We start from the raw sequence: 18965 nt of genomic DNA on the forward strand, positions 1-18965 counted from the left end.
AGGGAGGGAGAGAGAGAGAGAAGGAGGGAGAGAGAGAGAGAGGGAGGGAGGGAGGGAGGGAGAGAGAGAGACCATGAATTGAGTTACACAGCCTCTCCATGAATTTTTTGATCATCATGCCATTCTGAGAAAAAGAAATCTTCGTTCTTTTCTAGGCTGATGGATTGTTTTACATCTCTCTGCTGCAACTCCTTAATCATTTTGGTTACTACGGTATATTCTTCCCCTTTTCCAGTATTCGAGATACCATGACCAGACCTACCTGCTGAATTCAAAGCATAGTTACACCATTTTATTAAATAAGGACATTGTGATTCACCGAATGCCAATGGGAAGATGTTATATATGTTATGAATAAATTAATCAATGAGAAGAGAATGTCCTTTGCTTCCTGCCCAGTTAAAGATAAGCATAAAATTCATGCTACAGGGATCAAAGTATAATTTTGTTAACTCTAGCAATCAATCAGAATTGCACATGCTAGCAATTATCATTATTAACAAAAATATGAACTGCCCAGATTCAGATTGAGGAAAAGGGAGTTGCCAGAAGGGGGAAAGAAAGAGAGAAAGAGAGAGAATATTAAATTTTAACCATTCTTTCAATATAGACTTTAGAAAATCAACAAAGTCACCAACCTTCACTATTTCTCTTGGTTTCATTGCAAATGGCTGCTCTATATTTTTTCCTTTTATGTTTGGTATCAATCTTCAATCAAAAGACCTCAGTTTCTGCTTCCCAGAGGTATGTATTTATCTTTTAGTGAGAAAGATAGGAAATATTTCCAGAAAATAAGGACATATGCCCAAATAAATGGATGGAGAGATCAGAACTTTATTGTATATTGCCAAATTATTGTGGGGAGAAGAGTCATAATGAGAAGCTTGTAGCATAGATAAATTATAATGCCAATATATGAAACACAGTGAGACTAAACTCAAGACAGAGCAGAACTGTCTATTAACAAGTCAGTTTAGAATGTTTTTAAAAATTGCCACCTAAAATGAGGAAACAACACCTTTCTGATTGAAACAGAATATATTTTTAATTAAAAAACAATACTATATCCTGTCCCAAAGGTGCTTTTTTCAAGAGGCAACTGAACTTTCTTGTTTTTCTTTGAAGACATTTTGCTTCTCATCCAGCAAGCTTCTTCAGCTCTGACTGGATGGTGGATAATGGAAGGAAAGGTCTTCAAAGAAAAACAAGAAAGTCCAATCGCCTCTTAAAAAAGCATCTTTGGGACAACCATGACCTGGATGACTGAGAATCTCCATAGACAATACTAAATCCTCTTCTTTTTCTTCTCTCAAGCAATTAGGTTTCTGCTAACTTTTTATATAATTAACATGAGGGTAGTAATCCAAGTATTCAGTGATTTCTAACATTCAGGTCCCAAATCGTTGATAAATCGTTATATGGGACTTTCCCAAAGAAAATAAACTTTAATAAGTTAATAATAAACTTTATATCATAATAGGATATATTCTCTTCAATAGATTAAAAAATAAACAGGCAATTAGGTTTCTGCTAACTTTTTATATAATTAACATGAGGGTAGTAATCCAAGTATTCAGTGATTTCTAACATTCAGGTCCCAAATCGTTGATAAATCGTTATATGGGACTTTCCCAAAGAAAATAAACTTTAATAAGTTAATAATAAACTTTATATCATAATAGGATATATTCTCTTCAATAGATTAAAAAATAAACAGGCATCAAACTAAAATCCTCAAACTCATTTTATATGTGGATTTAAGAGTTATTACATGCACAATTTTTCCTTGGATGTTAAATCTTGTTTTTCCTCAAAACCATTGCTAATGGATTCTGTATGAGTGAATGCATTTTCTCTGTCTAACCCCTGCATTTTGTATGTTTATTCAGCGATGCGGCCTTAATCTTATCACTTAGGTCCTCTTCCTGTCCAAGTTTAGCTGATCCAGAAATCTCCCAAGAACAGACTGCATGACTGTTTTCTGAAAGATCATGTGAATCACATAATAGTGAGAAATGAGATATCAACAGTTTTAGAATCAGCTCATTGTTTTTAAACCAGGATAATCAATTCATCAGTGCAGTCTCCAATTTCTCCAGAAGTCGTCATTCCTTTTTTTCGTATGAATCTATACCAAGAAGTATACCAAATGATTTCTGAAAGTTGGAATATGACCAGGAAGGGATATTACTCGGCTCTGAGGTTCAGTGGCAAAATTTGTTCCATCAGCGGAACAATTTCAGTTATAGAAGTTTCCATTGTCTTTACAAAGTTATCCAACAGCCTCATATGAAATTCAAGCCAAATATCTAGCCAACCTGATGCCATATTGAGGACTTAGATTTTTGAGTCCACATACATTAGGATAATAAAATCAATAAAAATATTTTAAAATTAAATTTAACATAACATACTGAATCTCTACATTTTTGTAGATGTTAAATTGACTATATAGATGTTATAGGTTTTGGGATGCATGTCATCTCAACTCCAAGTAATCTGGGATGCAACTGATTAAATATCTTTCAATCTATTTATGATCAAGCACTTTGCCCAATTTTGGGATGAAAACAGTCTTGAACACCCTAGTGATGATATAAGTGAGAGCATGGAAAATGGGGGTTTCCATTTGGTTCTTCTGACTTCTTGGTGGCCTTCAGTACTTCCAACCATAATCAGAAGAGATAGTTCTCATTCTCTTCCTTCTCATTGGAAGAACCAGATATCCACAAGAGTTGCCATGAACTTGGAGCAAAAGAGGAGAGGTTATGAACCACAGTTCATGCCAACTTCTGCTTTATACTTCAGCTGAAGCCTAGAAGGACTTGCCAGACAGCCTCATTCAGCACTAGTCAAAACCTTGTCCCAGATTAACTGGTTTCACCACCCACCCTACTTCTGTTGGCAGAAAATGGTCTTCAGACAGCAAGCAGAGATTTGTTATAACAAGCCCAAAGCTAAAGCAACACCCAGCAATTCGGTTTCTTGACCTGAAACTCAAGCCTATTAGCTAGAGTTAACAAACAAGCTGATTTCCTTGGCAAGTTATCTTACAAATAAAAAATAAAAATAGAAGTGTTCATAACTATGTGGCTCCAGGCAGTAGAGTTGGGGATTAGGTACTTCCAGGAAAAGAAGCCAGAGACCACTCCTTTAACAAACAGGGTTTCGGTAACGAAGTTTCATATGGTTTCTGATTTCATACAAGTCATGGTTTTTAGCTAGTACTGACTCTTAATTTCACAACAAAGTAATTTATAAGTGGTAGGGATTTTTCATTTCAAATGAAAATGGCCATAGGAAATAAAACAGATCTAATGACCTATTTTGCAGGGCGGTATATTTAGCGGTATCCTCAAGATTATGTGGTTCCTTCAGACATTTCATTTGACTGTAGTGAGTTTCCAGTTTGATAGGCTTCTATATCTGTGTAGGGTCGCTGACATTAAGGACCCTTGAAAAAGGCACGCAGAGGCTTAAATCATTGCATGCAACCATACTGTGAGAAATCTACAATATTTTCCATGCAGGCTCCATTCCAGCTGATCAGTAGGACTGTCCCAGTCAACGTGGGCTATTCCAACACCTGTTACTGTGTTTCCCCGAAAGTAAGACCTACCCCAAAAATAAGCGTTAGCTTGATGTTTGGGATTAGGCCTATTATAAGCCCTACCCCAAAAATAAACCCTAGTTTTGGGGCGAGGCACACACCTAAAAATCAAGCTAGAGCGGAGGTGGGGGAGAATGGAGCTGCCCTACACACCTTGCACCCACTTACCTTGCAGCCAGGCCTCTCCTTCTGGCCCACTTCTTCTGTGGCGTCCCCAGGCCTGCATTTTGAGTCAGGCCTTTCCGGAAGACCTCTGCAACCGAAAACTGAGCTATGGTTTGAATCCGTTGCTCAGTTCTCAGCTGCAGAGGCCTTCTGGAAAGGCCTGACTGTCTGCAAAATACAGGCCCAAGTTCCATTTTGAGCTACAGAATAGTAGGCCAGATGGGCAGGGCTGTCAGTGCCGGAGGTGAGTGGAAAAGACACCCCCCAAAAAATAAGACCTGGTGCCTCTTTTGGAGGTTAAAAAAAAAGACCCGGTCTCATTTTCAGGGAAACACAGTAGATGGGCCAAAGCTCCTGGAATGGCTCCTTGGAACATTATTGGGAGTCTATGTACATTCATGGCTGCTCAGTCATTCAGAGAGGGGAAATTCATAATTTCTGTTCATGGTTTTTGCAGCTCAGATCTTTGCACTCTCATTCCTTCTTTTTCAGTGATCAGGTTTTGTGGGCTTTTCCAAAATCTGACAAAGAAGCAGACATTCTACGGAATCTGACCACTGCTTTTGAGGTAATAGCTTTTTGGCAAGCCATGAATATAGAACAGAAAGGCTGGGTTCTCACTTTGCATTGAACTAATGGGGTGAATTTACTTTTGGCTTAGTGTGATGTGAAATGAACCATGTTGGTTAATAAACAATTTAGCACAAATCCAGTTGGGGTTGATTAATAATCAACAGCTTAGGTTGATAGATAAACTTAGTCTGAATACACTATTCATTTAGGACCATTTAAAGTAGTACAAGTAGTCCTTGACTTACAACAGTTCATTTAGTGACTGTTCAAATTTACAAGGGACTGGAAAAAAAATGACTTATGACCATTTTACACACTTTTCACCCGTTGCAGCATTCATATGGTCACATGGTCAAAAATTCAGACACTTGGCAATTAACTTATGTTTATGACAGTTGCAGTGTCCCAGGGTTATGTTGTCACCTTTTGTGGCCCTCTGACAAGAAAATTGTGGTTGTAAGTAGAGGACTATCCGTATTTAGAATGGAGCTTAAGAAACAAAAATGGACAAGAAGGAAAGGAAAAAAGATGAAATGTAGGAGTGAAAGTAGAAAAAATGCAGAAAAGAAAGTTTATATAGGTTCCCTATAAATATATTGGGGGATAAATTAATCTCTCATTAAAATGCATAGTAAGTAGACTTAAAGTGGATGCAGAAATTGCTTGGAACAAAACAAAGAGTTATACTGTACATCCACTGGAATAGGCAGCTATATTAAATCTAAATTATCATCACATGGAAATACGTGGAGTTACACTAATGGCCTATAAGAGAAAATATGTTTGATATTTTGAGACAATATGTTTGCGAAAATTGATACAGAAGAGGGTGAAGAAAAGCATATAGAAAAGTAATTCCTGCAAAAAAGATTAAAAGATACGATGTGTACCGAGAAAAGAAGAGATTATGCAGAATATCCTGAAGGATCACAAGGAACAGACATTTTGTTTCTGAAATGGGCAAATGAGGCCAAAATAAGGAGCCTGCAGCAGAATGAATGAAATTAAAAATAAAATTTAAAAATGGGATGAAATTGAAACAGGGAATGCCAGAGAGTATTTTAGAGCTTTCTAAGGGAATGATAGAGATATATTGAAGAGTAGAATTGAAATGAACGCTACAATTGTTAGTGTCCAAGAAAATACTACTACTAAAATAATCGATGAGAAAGTTAAAAAGCAAGAAGACTATAGATATAGAGAGAGAAGCTGGAGGAATGATAATAGAATAGAATAGAATAGAATAGAATAGAATAGAATAGAATAGAATAGAATAGAATAGAATAGAATAGAATAGAATAGAATAGAATAGAATAGAATAGAATAGGAGAGGAGAGGAGAGGAGAGGAGAGGAGAGGGAGTTGGTTTGCTTATGGTTAAAAGGTGAAACTGGCTGTGCAACCTGCTTTACCTGTGTCAGATTTTCTCTACAGCAGTGAGTAGCCTCCTTTCTACAGTAAGTTGACACTTGCTGACACTTAAATAACTTTCTGGAAGCTATTTGCCTTTTAAAAAGTCCAGTTGCCTCATGAAAAAAAGCATCTTTGGGATAGCTTTATGGAAGGTACCACCAAGTCATACATGCTCAGAAGATAGAAGGGCACAGGAAAGAAACCCTGTATATGTATGTACCTCAGCCCTAGGAGTTAATCCTTTTTTTCCCTTGGTTCATTGTTTTGAACCAATGAATGCTAAGATTTGTTTCCCAGCCTCTAAGACTGGCACCTCTTCCATCTTAGCACAAGGGTTCTGCCTATCCTTATTTGTCACATTGCCATCTTCAGCCCTTACCAAAAGTATATGTGAAGATTGCATCTCTGTCTGGCAACTGGAAGAATGCTTTTATTGTTCCCCTGCACAAAGCTTAAGGTAGCAAAAGTATATGCAAAAACTGGGGGGAGTGTGTGTGTGGGAGTGGGAATTAATGAGTTAGGTGTGCCCAAGAAGCTCTTTTGCAGACGTTTGGTTGACAGATGGCAAGAGATGACAGCAAAATTCAGGAAAAGCCCTGCAGGTTTATGCCAGCGAGTCACTGAAAAGTGTTTGAATGTGAGAAAGATAAAATACATTTATTGATAGAAAAAAGTGTGTAATAAAATGAATAAGCTATAATTGTGGAAGATTTTGCATAAGTGTGGAGCTAAAATCTATTCCTAGACTGAGGTAGAACTGAAGCAAAAACATATTATTAGGTTAGCAATTTTGAGCAGGGACTAAGATAAAGATATGTGATGTCCCTTTAGTTAATGTATTTATAGGGATAGGCAAATGCGGAATAGTTATTGTTAAATAGTGGGTTCTTTGGCACAGGAATGAAGACACAAAGCTGAGTACAAGGTAACTCATAGTTTATTTCGTGCAGAAACTGTACTGGGGAAAAGGCTGCAACCAGCCGCAATATATAGTCTAGCCCCTAGGTGGCAGCCAATAGGCTTGAATCAACCAGTGCCGCCTGGAGATAGCCAATTGCAGCACAGGAGACTTGTAGTCTGGGTTGCTGGAGAGCAGTTAGCTGCTCCAGAAACCCACATGGTATTCCTTAAGAGCCCAGTACATAACAGTTATGATGATGGCAAGGGGAAAATCATTATTGCTTCTTCCAATTTATATTAAATAGATGGTATCACGCAATGAGAATTAGTGTGTAAATTGAAGTAGCAAAACCAAGGTAGATATGATGGGAAATTACCAGTTTTCTGCCATATTACTTTTAAGTTTAGTTCCAGAAACAGCAGAAAGGAAGCCCCCAACTACGTCTCTCAAAATATTTTGCATGAAAAGAGCATAACATAAAGGCTGCAAGATGAAACAGATTGCCATGAGAAAGTATAACAAGTAATTACCCCATTCTACATGTCACTCTCTTTCTTTTCAAAATAGATTGTGCTTTGGCAACCTGTTTCCCCTGAGAACATTGTAAAGAATAAGGAGGTACATTTTTACGTCAATGTTTCCGATGTAGATGACGTGAAAGCGGAGCTTAACCGATCTGCCATTTTATTCAGGTATGATACTTTCTGTCCTGCTCTCCATGCCTGCGAGTAGGATACTATCAAGCCATTTTTTTTTGTATGTTCGTGTCATCAAAGCTAAGGAACCTTTCTGCTCTTTCTTTTCAGAATTTCTCTGGAAGATGTTCAGAAAATTATTGACCTACAAGCTGTCAATGACAGTGTTACACCCCGCGCTTCTATTTCATTCTATGAACAATATCATTCTCTGAAAGTGGTAAGACTTGATGTATTTCATTTCTTTATTCCCAAAACTGTGGTGGATTCTCAAGGAGTTTCGAACCAAGGATTTCATAATGAAATAGTCATAAGGTCATTTAGGTCAACCAACCAACATCTTCACCAGATGCCATGAGCCAATAATTGCTCCATGCAGTTGACCAAACTGAATTGAAAGAAGACAGAGTAGCTATTTCTCAAGAGGCCGTCTGGCTGGCTGGAACTTAGTCCTGCAACTTGGGAGTTCTCCTGGATTCATGGAGGGAGAGTAAGACTAGGGGGACCTTTGGCCGCATTTGGTTGGTTTACCAGTTGGGGTCCTACTGGAGTGGGAAGTCCTGGCCATACAACTCTCACACCTTCATCACCGCTACCCTGGACTACTTTTTCAAAAGATTTAGTTTCAAGACTACTGTACTTGGACGCTGCAATTGGTATAAAATGCAGCTAAGAGGAAACTCTGACCCCCACCACCCAGCCTAAAATTGTAATGGCATCTTCCTTTGAGGTTTTTGGGAAGACTGTTGAGGTTTTTTTTTCCATAAGGCCTTTAAGGTAAATACATGGTGGTTTGCTAGAGAAAGATCCTATTATTTTCATTTTGTTCTTTATTTTTTATGCCGGATAGGCAAGTCAAATGTTATGCTTATTTTCATACACTAAGGATATCATGTAAAAGCTAAGACCTAACATATGTAGCAATCTTATGTATGCACCTTCAGAGTTTAGTCACGCAGTGTGAACTTTGCTTCTTAATAAATGTACATGAGCTTATAGTCTGAAAAACAAATACAAATGCACCAAGCATTATTAAAACATAAACATGATTTCCATTATGAGGAATAATATTTGGACTGGTTATTTCCATTTTCATTAGAATTTACTTAAGGAAAAAAAATCCCTAGGTGGTACCCATAAACCCTCATTTGCTGCCATCATTTTGTGACTGTCCTGAGTTTTGGAACCTATATCTTGTACCACTAATATAATGCTTTTAATCATCTCAAGAACCTTTTAACAACAATAAAAATGGTGTTTAAATAAGCAACAATATATCCATGTTTTATCTTTTTCAAATCATTACGTTAAACCTATAAAGTAAACTTGCTAGGTATTGTTGTAGCTATATTGCAGGAACAGAGTTGGGTCACACCAATTACTTTTTCCTGCCTCTATCATTATTTTTCTCTTTTAATTGTTGGAACACAAATTGCCTAAATGGCTGTTCTGACCTTCAGAAATACTTGTTGTATCCCAGCTTCATGGAACCTGGTATGGTCTGTGCTTTATATACAATCACCCTGGAAAAAATTAGGAAGGACATGAAAAATAGTTGGGATCCTATCTATGTCATCTGGAATTAACTGGTGGAATAATGGTAGGAAGTTGTTGCTTCAGAATTTAAAAATGCCTTGTCTCTGTTGAAAGAGCCATTTTATCTTTTAGATATATACATGGATGGATGAAATAGCTGCAAGATATCCTGCTATCATCCAAAAGATACATATTGGACATTCGTTTGATAAACGTCCGCTTTATGTTTTGAAGGTATGCTTGGCCAAACTTCAAAATTCCTTCAGAAAGTGAAACAGGGAATCAGGTAGAAATGGAATCAAGGCAATTTGAGAACCTCTCTGGAGATGCCAAGTGGGTATGCCCAATTGCAACTGAAATGACTTGATTCATTGAGAAAATGGACTCAAGAGAGCTGGAAACTCCCCTACTATTTTCTTTCACTGGATTTTGATTTTATTTTCAGGAGAGAAACCATTTTAATTTTTTGCTGGTTGCATTGATATCAAAACTTGAAAGTAACATGTTATTTTGAAAACTATTTTACAAGTAGTGTTGATTTAGGATAATAAGTATAATCAAGTAGCCATGCATGCTCTTGGGAACCTATGCCATTACATTCCCTTTTTATTAGCTTTCAAATAGAAACAGAACTCCCAAAAACGCCATCTGGATTGATTGTGGAATCCATGCAAGAGAATGGATTTCGCCAGCTTGTTGTCTCTGGTTTATAGGACACGTAAGTTGATGGATTTCTTTTTCTTTTTTTTAAGTATCTACTAAGTGACACATACATATCTACCTACCAAGGATACAAAAGAAAAAGGGTGGTGCTTTTCAGAATTCGATAAATAAACATGGGTTCTGGCTCCCAAGGAACTTGGGAGTCTTTTATTTATTTTAAAGAGAAGGTAGAAGGCTGAGACAAAAATAAAGGAAGATTCTGTAAATGAATTTAAACTTGCAACAAAATAGAATTAATTCAACTGGCCGTGCTTCTTATTTGGACGTGTTACCATGTAAGGCTGACATCAACCTTGAATATTTGAAAGTACACTTTTCCCCTGTCGCTTTACAGTCCAAGAAACTAGGGTCTCTTCTGAGATGGTTGACATGTTCCCATTCCTGTGGTGGGCTAAGTTGCCTCTTATCTGACCATATCTCTGGTTGCAGGTCTTCCTCATCTTCAGAGGTCATTCCCACATACCATCAAAAGAAAACAAAAAAGTCAGTAGGTCAACAATGAAGGTGTTCATGTGACACCCTGATGCATAAACTAGCCAACCATTTAAGCCTAGTGTGTGACAAGACATCAGGTCATGCACTTTATCATAGTATGCATATTCAGATAATGGATTAATTCCAGGCATTATGTTTTTTGCATAAATCAGTTTAAAAGGATAAAGTAGGGAACAGATTAAAAGCATACAAAACCAGTTCAGTCTATATTCTCTGGTAGAATTCCTCATTCTTCTTGGGATCCTACAGGATATAAGGTAAACCGTTAACCCAAGCAGTGAGAAGCAATGGCAATAACTACTAAGCAACTAGATCTCCTCATCTTTAAACTTCGCCCTTGGAGTGTGACTCTGAGGCACAGTGGGAAATTTTTATGGCAAGTAAATAATTCAGAGCCTTATAAAAGGCCTTTTTAAAAGGCAAGCTTTCTCCTTCTTCAGGGGAGGTGTGGTGGCTGATTGGTTGAGAGGCTGGGCTCGTTGGCTGGAAAGCTGGCAGCCCAGCCACATGACAGGAGGAGCTCCTATCCTGCCAACATAGCAGTTTGAAAGCATGCAACTGAAAGTAGAAAACTAGCTACTACTTACTTCGGTGGGAAGGTTGACAGCACTCCATGACATCATGCTGGCCACCTGACCATGAAAAGGTCTTCAGACAACGTTGGCGCAATGGCCTTGAAACAGAGATGAACACTGCCTCCTACAGCCAACTAGCGGGGTAAAATATGACAACTAGCGGAGTAAAATCCGCAGAGACTCCACCTTCTTCAGTTTGTGGCACTCTCCTTCTGTTAAATCCCTTATCATCCATTGACTTAGTATAGTGGGAGTTGTAATCCAACATATCTGACTTCGCACTACGTTGAGAAGAAGTCTGTCCTGAGTTCTGAAAACAGGACAAAAAGTGATAGGATGAAGTTATACTTTCTTCTCACTTATAAATTCTTTCCAGTCCTAGTTATGCTATGTAGGAGCTCTTGGAGGAAAAAGGAGAAGAAAATTCCAACGAGTGGAGTGCAGGAGAAATTTCTCCATAATTATTTAATAACAGGATCAGACACATGCTGTTGGTGAAGCATAATTGTTTACCAGAGGCAGCAAAAGACAACCTAAAAATGAGTGGGTTGCAACCCCTTTACATAGAATTATGCAAATTAGAATGTAGCTATGATCAAATATTAAAAAGGTAAAGATTCCCCCACACATGCGTGCTAGTCGTTTCCAACTCTAGGGGCCGGTGCTCATCTCTGTTTCAAAGCCGAAGAGCCAGCGCTTGTCCGAGGGCGTCTCCGTGGTCATGTGGCCGGCATGACTAGACGCCAAAGGCGCACGGAACGCTGTTACCTTCCCACCGTAGTGGTCCCTATTTTTCTACTTGCATTTTTACCTGCTTTCGAACTGCTAGGTTGGCAGAAGCTGAGACGAGTAACAGGAGCTCACTCTGTTACATGGCACTCAGGATTCGACCCGTCAAACTGCCGACCTTCTGATCGACATGCCTTAATAATTGATTGGACATAGCAATCCATCCAGCAGTTTCCATTAAATCTTATTTTTGCATCCACTTCTAGGTTACACAATTTCTAAACAGGGATGTAACAATGGCAGGTCTCCTACAGAACCTTGATTTCTATGTGATGCCAATAATGAATGTGGATGGTTATGAGTATACATGGACTACTGTAAGTATAAAACTTTTCTAGATATATTATGAAATTTGATCTGGAAAGTCCAAATAATCTACACTGAGATGACTTTTTACAATGCCGCATTATGTTATGCATCATAGCACAGTATTCAAATCGATAAGGTTTGTGCTGCAGGATTGCCTCTTTTCTTTTAAATGTTGCTGGAAGAGGGAATGCAAATTTCCTACTAAATCACATACAAAAAAATTAACTCCTAATTTCAGATTCATTCTTTGACCTTATTTTCCGGGAATTAGATGCTGGTTCTAATAAATAAGTATGCTCACAATATTTATTTATTAAATGTATTTTTATAAGTATACTTACAAAAAAGAATACTTTTTATAAATGTATTCCTTGTCTAAATTTGTGCTTGATGCTGGAACAATTTATTTCCAAATTTGGTGCAGGTTTCAAACTTAGCCATGAGCTTCACTTTTGGCTTTCTTTCACTGGGGCTCCATCTCAACAAAATCCTGCACCTCGTGAAAGCAGGGAAAATCTAGGAATTCATCTTGGCCCACAGATGAATGACAGGAACCTTGCCTGATAGTGTACTGTACATCCAAAGAGAAAGATAAGGCAAGATAATTCTACTTTCCAATAGGTTGCTGATACTCATTTGGATCTGCAAGATGGGTTTAGCAATAGCTGAGTGTTTAGTTTTAAGCTACCTTGATTTATATCTTCACTTCACATTAGATGAACTTGATAACCTATACATTCTGGTTTGGTTCAGAAACCTGGTAAACTCTAATGCGGCTAGTTCTTAGCTTAGCCCATGGTGAACCCTTACCACAGTGGTTGTACACATGGTTACAGTTTTCTCTAACTCTAAACCCTTGTGCCGATGTTTAACACGATGTGTGACTTTAGAATCTCAGTCCCATCTCAGTCCCAGATTGTCGCAGGGAAGAAAAAGGTGAAAAGCAACTCTCCTGAACACATTAGGAAAATATATGGGGTAGATGGACAGAGAGAGGTACGTTGGTCCCAAGTTCTCCTTGGCCTAATTACTGTAATGTGAAACAGGCACGTTCACCGACGTTTAACTTTAACCAGAAAGATGCTTCTGCTCAATAGGCATGGATTTCTTACTACAGTCATCTATTTTTCAAACTTGGGACTGCCAACAGCACTGTCTTGGAGCATTAATGGCCTTAGTACTAGATTCGAGATTTCATGCTCTTACAAATGCTTCCTCTTTTTGTTTGCAATGTGTATTACTTTGGCTCCGGTGCCCGCAATCAAAACAAATACTGTAGCAGTTTTGACTCATTTACGCACACATTTACTTGCTTCTGCGGATCAACCTTAGGATTTGCAATAGCGCACTTTGCCAGCTCAGAAAACACTGCAATATCAACAGGTGGTTCTTTTGGAAGCCTTGTTTCCAAGGTGCAGTTAGTTATGTGCTATGTTTTGGGTTACAAATTATGTATTGGTGATCTTAACATTAAAATACTGACATACTTGGGGACTGGTGTGTGTGTGTGTGTTACCTACAGAATCGAATGTGGAGAAAAAGCCGCTCCCAGCATGGCAACAACAAGTGCATTGGGACAGATATGAATCGCAATTTCGATGCAGGCTGGTGTGGTAAGATGTTTGCAGTGCTTTTTTTTGTAAAAGAAAAAGGTGCCGGAACTCACACATGTCATACAACCCGCCTTGCCTACCCTACAAGGTTCCATCCAAAAAAGGTGCCGGAACTCCGTTCTGAGCGTTCTATGAGAAAAAAAGCCCTGGATGTTTGTATGTACATACACACAGGCACTATGCAGTATGAAATATTTATTGCAGTAATAAAGTATAAACTGATCTACATATACTTGGGGAAAACAAGTCTCATACTCCACTTGATATATAAAATGCTCTCCAAGCCTATCCTATGTTAAACACCACTGAATTCCATTTTATTTTCCTATACATAGGCATAGAATTACTCATATAACATTCCACAAGACTGTGTTGAACTACACATACAATCATCAGTCCATATGGTCAGGGTCAGGGGTACCATCACAACAGTTCTGGTGTACATTTGACTGGAGAAGGCTGAAGTAGATCTCAATAGCTTGGAAAAATGTACAAGAATAAAAAAAATGTGGGTCCATATATTACATCAGAAAAGCTTCTAGATTCACCCAGTGATGAAGGTTTTCCAGTAGCTTCAGTTAGTTGCAAGGTGGAGGAGGCAGATGGTACCCTGTTTTCATCCTCAAGTGAAGCTGTCTTTTTTCTTAAAGTGAAGCTCAGGAGCAAAATGTCACATACAAAACAGCCACAGTATACCAAAGAGACACCAACTACTTCCCTGCACCATTATTTTTGTGAAAATACCCAATACTGAAAATACTGCAGAGGCCATTCATGCCCTTCCATGTTTGTCCTCAAGTTGCAATTTTTAAGGAGTCAGGAAGGAAATTGTTTAAATAATGCAGGGAAGTTAAGAAAAAATTAAATAACAGCCCCAAATATTAATTACAGTTAAAAATTAAAACTTTTAAAAACCCATCATCAATCCAGGTCAGCCTGATGGAAAAGGAACATTTTGAGGTCGCGGCGAAAGGACCGGAGGTCCGGGGCCACCCGAAGCTCAAGGGGGAGTTGGTTCCAAAGGGCTGGCGCTCCCACAGAGAAGGCCCTCCCCCTGGGGGTCACCAGCCGACATTGTCTGGCCGACGGCACCCTGAGGAGGCCCTCTCTGTGTGAGCGCACTGGGCGATGGGAAGTCGTCCCTGGCAGCAGACGGTCCCGCAGATAATACAGGATTAGCAGTAGCAGAGTGAGATTTGAGGACCCCTTTGCACCAACAACCTATAAGAACTTCACTCAGTTTCAGGCTCTAGCATAAATAAATAAATACATCATGTTTTCCATTTATTGCCCCTGGATCCCATAAATTTAAGCTAATTAAAGCTTTTATTTTTTTTTCTTAAATAAAGGAAAAGGTGCATCTAGAGATGACTGTCAAGAGACTTACTGTGGACCTTACCCAGAATCTGAACCAGAAGTAAAAGCCGTGGCCAATTTTCTCAGAAAGCACAAGGATCGTATTAAAGCATACCTAACAATGCACTCTTACTCCCAGATGGTTCTGTTTCCATATTCATATACTAAAAATAAATCTAAAGATCACGATGAGCTGGTAAGAACCCGTCTTTTTCAGTCTTGAGTTGAAGAGGGCCTTTGCAATTATTTTTGGACTGGGATTTTTATTTCCTGAAAGAAAGAATACAAAGGGCACTTCTTCCTTAAAAGAAGTGGCTAACTGCCGAGTCGCTAAGTACCTGCCCATGTCAACAAGAAGTTGTGGCTGGTCATATTGTTATAAAAGCAAGTAGCAATGGCACCTTAGCTAGGTTTTCATGCTTCTTCCTCTTCCACTTCTTTCATTTGAATACAGCAAGCCATTGTTTACAAAACAGAATCATACGGTCTGAAAATACAGCATGCTTTCTATATAAAATACTTTGCTACAGTCAGCTGAAATGGAAAATTGCCATAAGCTACAATCAAGTTTCTAACTTCTTCCCCTGTGTGATTATTCTCACAACAAGCAACTATCTATCCCCATATCCTAACTGAATCATAACACAGCTGCCTTATTTTTTGGCTTTTATGAATTTACCAAGAAAACAGACTTTTGCAGCCGTATCCATGCATCCACTATATTAATCATTTCGAAGGATGCTTCAGGTTTGAGAGGAATATAGAATATTCAGAACAAGTGTATAAAATACACATTCTTGTAAGACACCATTCGTAGCGCATTTGCACTTTTCATATCTAAGTACAGGGGAATTACACTGAAATTTATAGCACAATAGCAGCTAGGCGACATGACACTACATAGTACAGAAGCAAATTTGTATGATGGATGCATGTCAATCAGGTCCAAACAAGAACACATGTGTTGAGTATTTCTCCTGAGACGAATGTTTGTAAGCCAGGCTTTATCCAACATCCACGCCAGGGAATCTACCCCACTAGAATGGATCAAGAACTGAAACCATGGTTGTTGCAAGTTTGTGACTGATTACAACATATAACAGAAATAATATATTAAAACAGATAACTATTTTAATACATTATATTAAACTAGTATAATGGAGAAAGAAGTGAGTACGCTGTTTGTCATGAAGTATTACTTTTTAATTACTACAAATAATGAAAAAGTTAAGGAACTAAAATGCCAAACAATGTTGAAGTCAAAGAGAGTAAGTGATTAAGTAAGTAAACAAATCTTTATTTTTTATAAAGAAAAGTAAATAATCAAATGGCAAACACATCAGACTTAGGACTGCAATTAATTGCTCTCGGCAATGATAGCATCTTTTAAGGATGCAGAACTTTGTTATTAGAGTCTACACACAGAGATTGTCTGGCTTTACTGACAAAAGAATTTTGCTTTTTCCTGTACTCTTCAAGAGTTGTCACTGTGTAATTCTGAAAGCTCACTGCATTTAGAACGGTGTATCTCAAACATCACGTTTGGACTTTAGCTCCCAGAATTCCCCAGCCAGCATTTTTCAGAGGTGAACTCATTTGTGAGAGTTGAAGTCCACACATCTTAAAAGTTTGCAAGTTTGAGATTGGAATGTAATGTTTTCTCCATGGCTGCTGGCATTCAATAAAATAAAGGGCTGCTCCACAAGGACAATGTTCTTCTTTTGCTCTTCTCCTCCTGTAATCTCACAATCTGTTGCAGAGGCTCAGCTTTGGGAAACCCAAAAGTTTGTCTGTCAACAGCATCTGTTCTACTATCAGACCAATATTAACTACTATATTCAAAATTAAATTTATTTCTGCAGTCACATTTTATGCTGGTTTTGATAAATAAAAGACAATGTTGTCTTGCACATTTTAGATTCCCCCCTACCCACCCACCCCAGAAAACAATGTCAGCCATAATGCAAAAAAAGAGATTTCAGACCACGAACCAAAGCAAGCAGACATAACAGAACTTGCGAAAAGGACACAAAAGCAAAGGGCAAAGTTCAAAAGCATGCAATCGTTGGAAATAGGGAGATGAATAAAAAGCCACGGGCACACAATAGCCTAGTTTTTATTTACATCAAGGTAAACCACAGTTTGGATTTTAATCTCAAGCGCGCTAAGTCTAGGACTGACATCTTTTCTGCTTACTCGCCGCTTTAGCTTTTATGTTTTCTATAAAAATGTACAACTTTTAATTTTGTTGTGAAGAATTCAAAATCTCTGGGCCATCGTTGGGAACTTTAATGTAAAAGGCAGCTCACGAACATCCAGAACAAGACCAGTCTTTTTTTGGGACAACTCTCTCTTTTTGCAATCAGACTGAAACATAAACTCTCAATGATGATTGAATTAACCAATTCTCTACTTTTCAGCAACTGGTGGCAAACCAAGTGACTAATGCGATTAGAAACACATACCACAACCGCTACGTGGCAGGCTCCGGTGCACAAACCATCTGTAAGTACAGTAAAAACATGAACTACCTCCTTTTATCAACAGGCCTTTGCTGAGCTTGGGCCATTAATACTTCTGGTTTCCTTCACAGATTTAGCTCCGGGCGGTTCAGATGATTGGGCTTACGACCATGGTATTAAGTATTCTTTTACTTTTGAGCTTCGGGACAGGGGAAGATATGGATTCTTACTTCCTCAGCATCTCATTAAGCCGACCTGCTATGAAGCGATCACCGGAATCAAAACTATAGCTTCACACGTGAATAAAAATATGTAAAACATGTAATTCCATTTTAGCATTATATACCACAGCATTGTACACAAGACCACCCGATACATGTTGGTTACTATTTTAATTTCAAATAAAGCTTATTTTTCATGTTATTTATGATTAATAGTATGGGTGATGAGGCTCTTCAAACCTGATTCTGAAGAATGGCTTTCCAGCTCACGTGAACATAGCTCACGTTCAACTCTGTTAAAGAAGTTGCAGCTTTTCCCCCCATATAAACCTGAAGAAAGATGTGACTGCTTTAAAGGGTCAATTGGGAATCTTAAGGTAGCTGCATTTTTTTTGGGGGGGGGGGGAATTGCTAAGCTGGAAGCCTAAAAAGACTTGTGGCTGCTTTAATGAATAGCAAAATAGTGCTATCTTTGTGCAAGGTTTAAAATTTTCTTTTAGATCATTTCTGAAGTACAACAGTGCTATTAGAAATAATTGATTTCCATGTAAGTACATTCAAAGGCAAACGGCCAAATTTTTAGGCCTTTTTCTAGAAAGGAAGAACGCAGCCTTAACAGTGCACTATGTCAAAATGTCACAGAACCTGCAAGCAGAGGATCAAACATGCATGAAAATGAGGCTTTACAGTGGTACTTATTCCCAACTGAGGAGGAATATAAAATACTTTTTCTTCATAATTTGGCAACCGTGTGGTGCTGAGACACTCTGTCAGTGCTTCAGCCAGCAACATTAAGCAATTTTGACAAGAGCCAATAAACAAAACCATCTTAACATTTTATAATTACGGTATAATGATCTTAATAGCACAAATAGATCACACTTGCAACTGGATCTTTTGTCCATTATAGGCAACGAGAATATTTACATCGTCCATCTTCTTTATGATACAAGCCTCCTATGTTCGTTAAAGAACAGCCTAAATTACACCACCTCTGGGCAAGAGATTATTATAATCTAAGACTGCAGATGGTAGAACAAATCTTAAGAAAAAGACCAAAGGGGGAAAATATTCCCCGAGTTATCCAATGGCACAGAACACGGATAAACTGAAAGAAAAGCACCAATAACGGAGTGGAGTATTTAAGAGAAAGAAAACAAAGGAAAAGGCAGAAATAAAACAAGCAAACAGAATCACCTCATTTTCACTCTGAAGCTCTGGTCACAGTCTGAAGACCATCTGTGGATGGTCTTGGGTGAAGCCAAATTGAAATGCACACTGAAGAAACATCTCACCCAAAACTAAACTTGCCGACCGGTCTATGTCTTTTGGAACGCAAGTGCCTCTTACTGGCTGATCATAGAAAGCATCCTTGGTTGGAGAGGCAATTGTAGTCAGGTAAAAACAAGTGGGCCTTAGAAAAGCTGAGCAACAACAAAGCTAGTGGAGGTGACAGTATTCCAGCTCAGCTATTCAAAATCTTAAAAGACGATGCAGTAAAAGTGCTACACTCAATTTGCCAGCAAATTT

General features: G+C 38.3%; 1 protein-coding gene and 1 long non-coding RNA gene across 2 annotated transcripts; one reads left to right on the forward strand and one right to left on the reverse strand.

Moving 5' to 3' along the window:
- Positions 1–667: 667 nt before the first annotated feature.
- On the forward strand, positions 668–18834 carry CPB2 (carboxypeptidase B2; the record flags this gene model as incomplete). Its single annotated transcript, XM_083349146.1, has 11 exons — positions 668–744; positions 4268–4343; positions 7229–7353; positions 7468–7576; positions 9025–9126; positions 9506–9610; positions 11681–11791; positions 13306–13396; positions 14746–14948; positions 17173–17257; positions 17346–18834. 11 exons carry the CDS (start codon positions 668–670, stop codon positions 17528–17530), a joined length of 1269 nt encoding a protein of 422 aa, XP_083205272.1. The 3' UTR covers positions 17531–18834.
- Positions 9649–12385, reverse strand: LOC310632152. Its single transcript, XR_014490795.1, has 3 exons — positions 12125–12385; positions 10698–10995; positions 9649–10353 (listed from the first exon to the last, which is right to left on the reverse strand). It is a non-coding gene; the product is annotated as an uncharacterized lncRNA (long non-coding RNA).
- Positions 18835–18965: the final 131 nt, after the last annotated feature.

Source organism: Vipera ursinii (assembly GCF_947247035.1).
Source record: "Vipera ursinii genome assembly, chromosome: 1".
In the NCBI taxonomy this organism is placed as follows: domain Eukaryota; kingdom Metazoa; phylum Chordata; class Lepidosauria; order Squamata; family Viperidae; genus Vipera; species Vipera ursinii.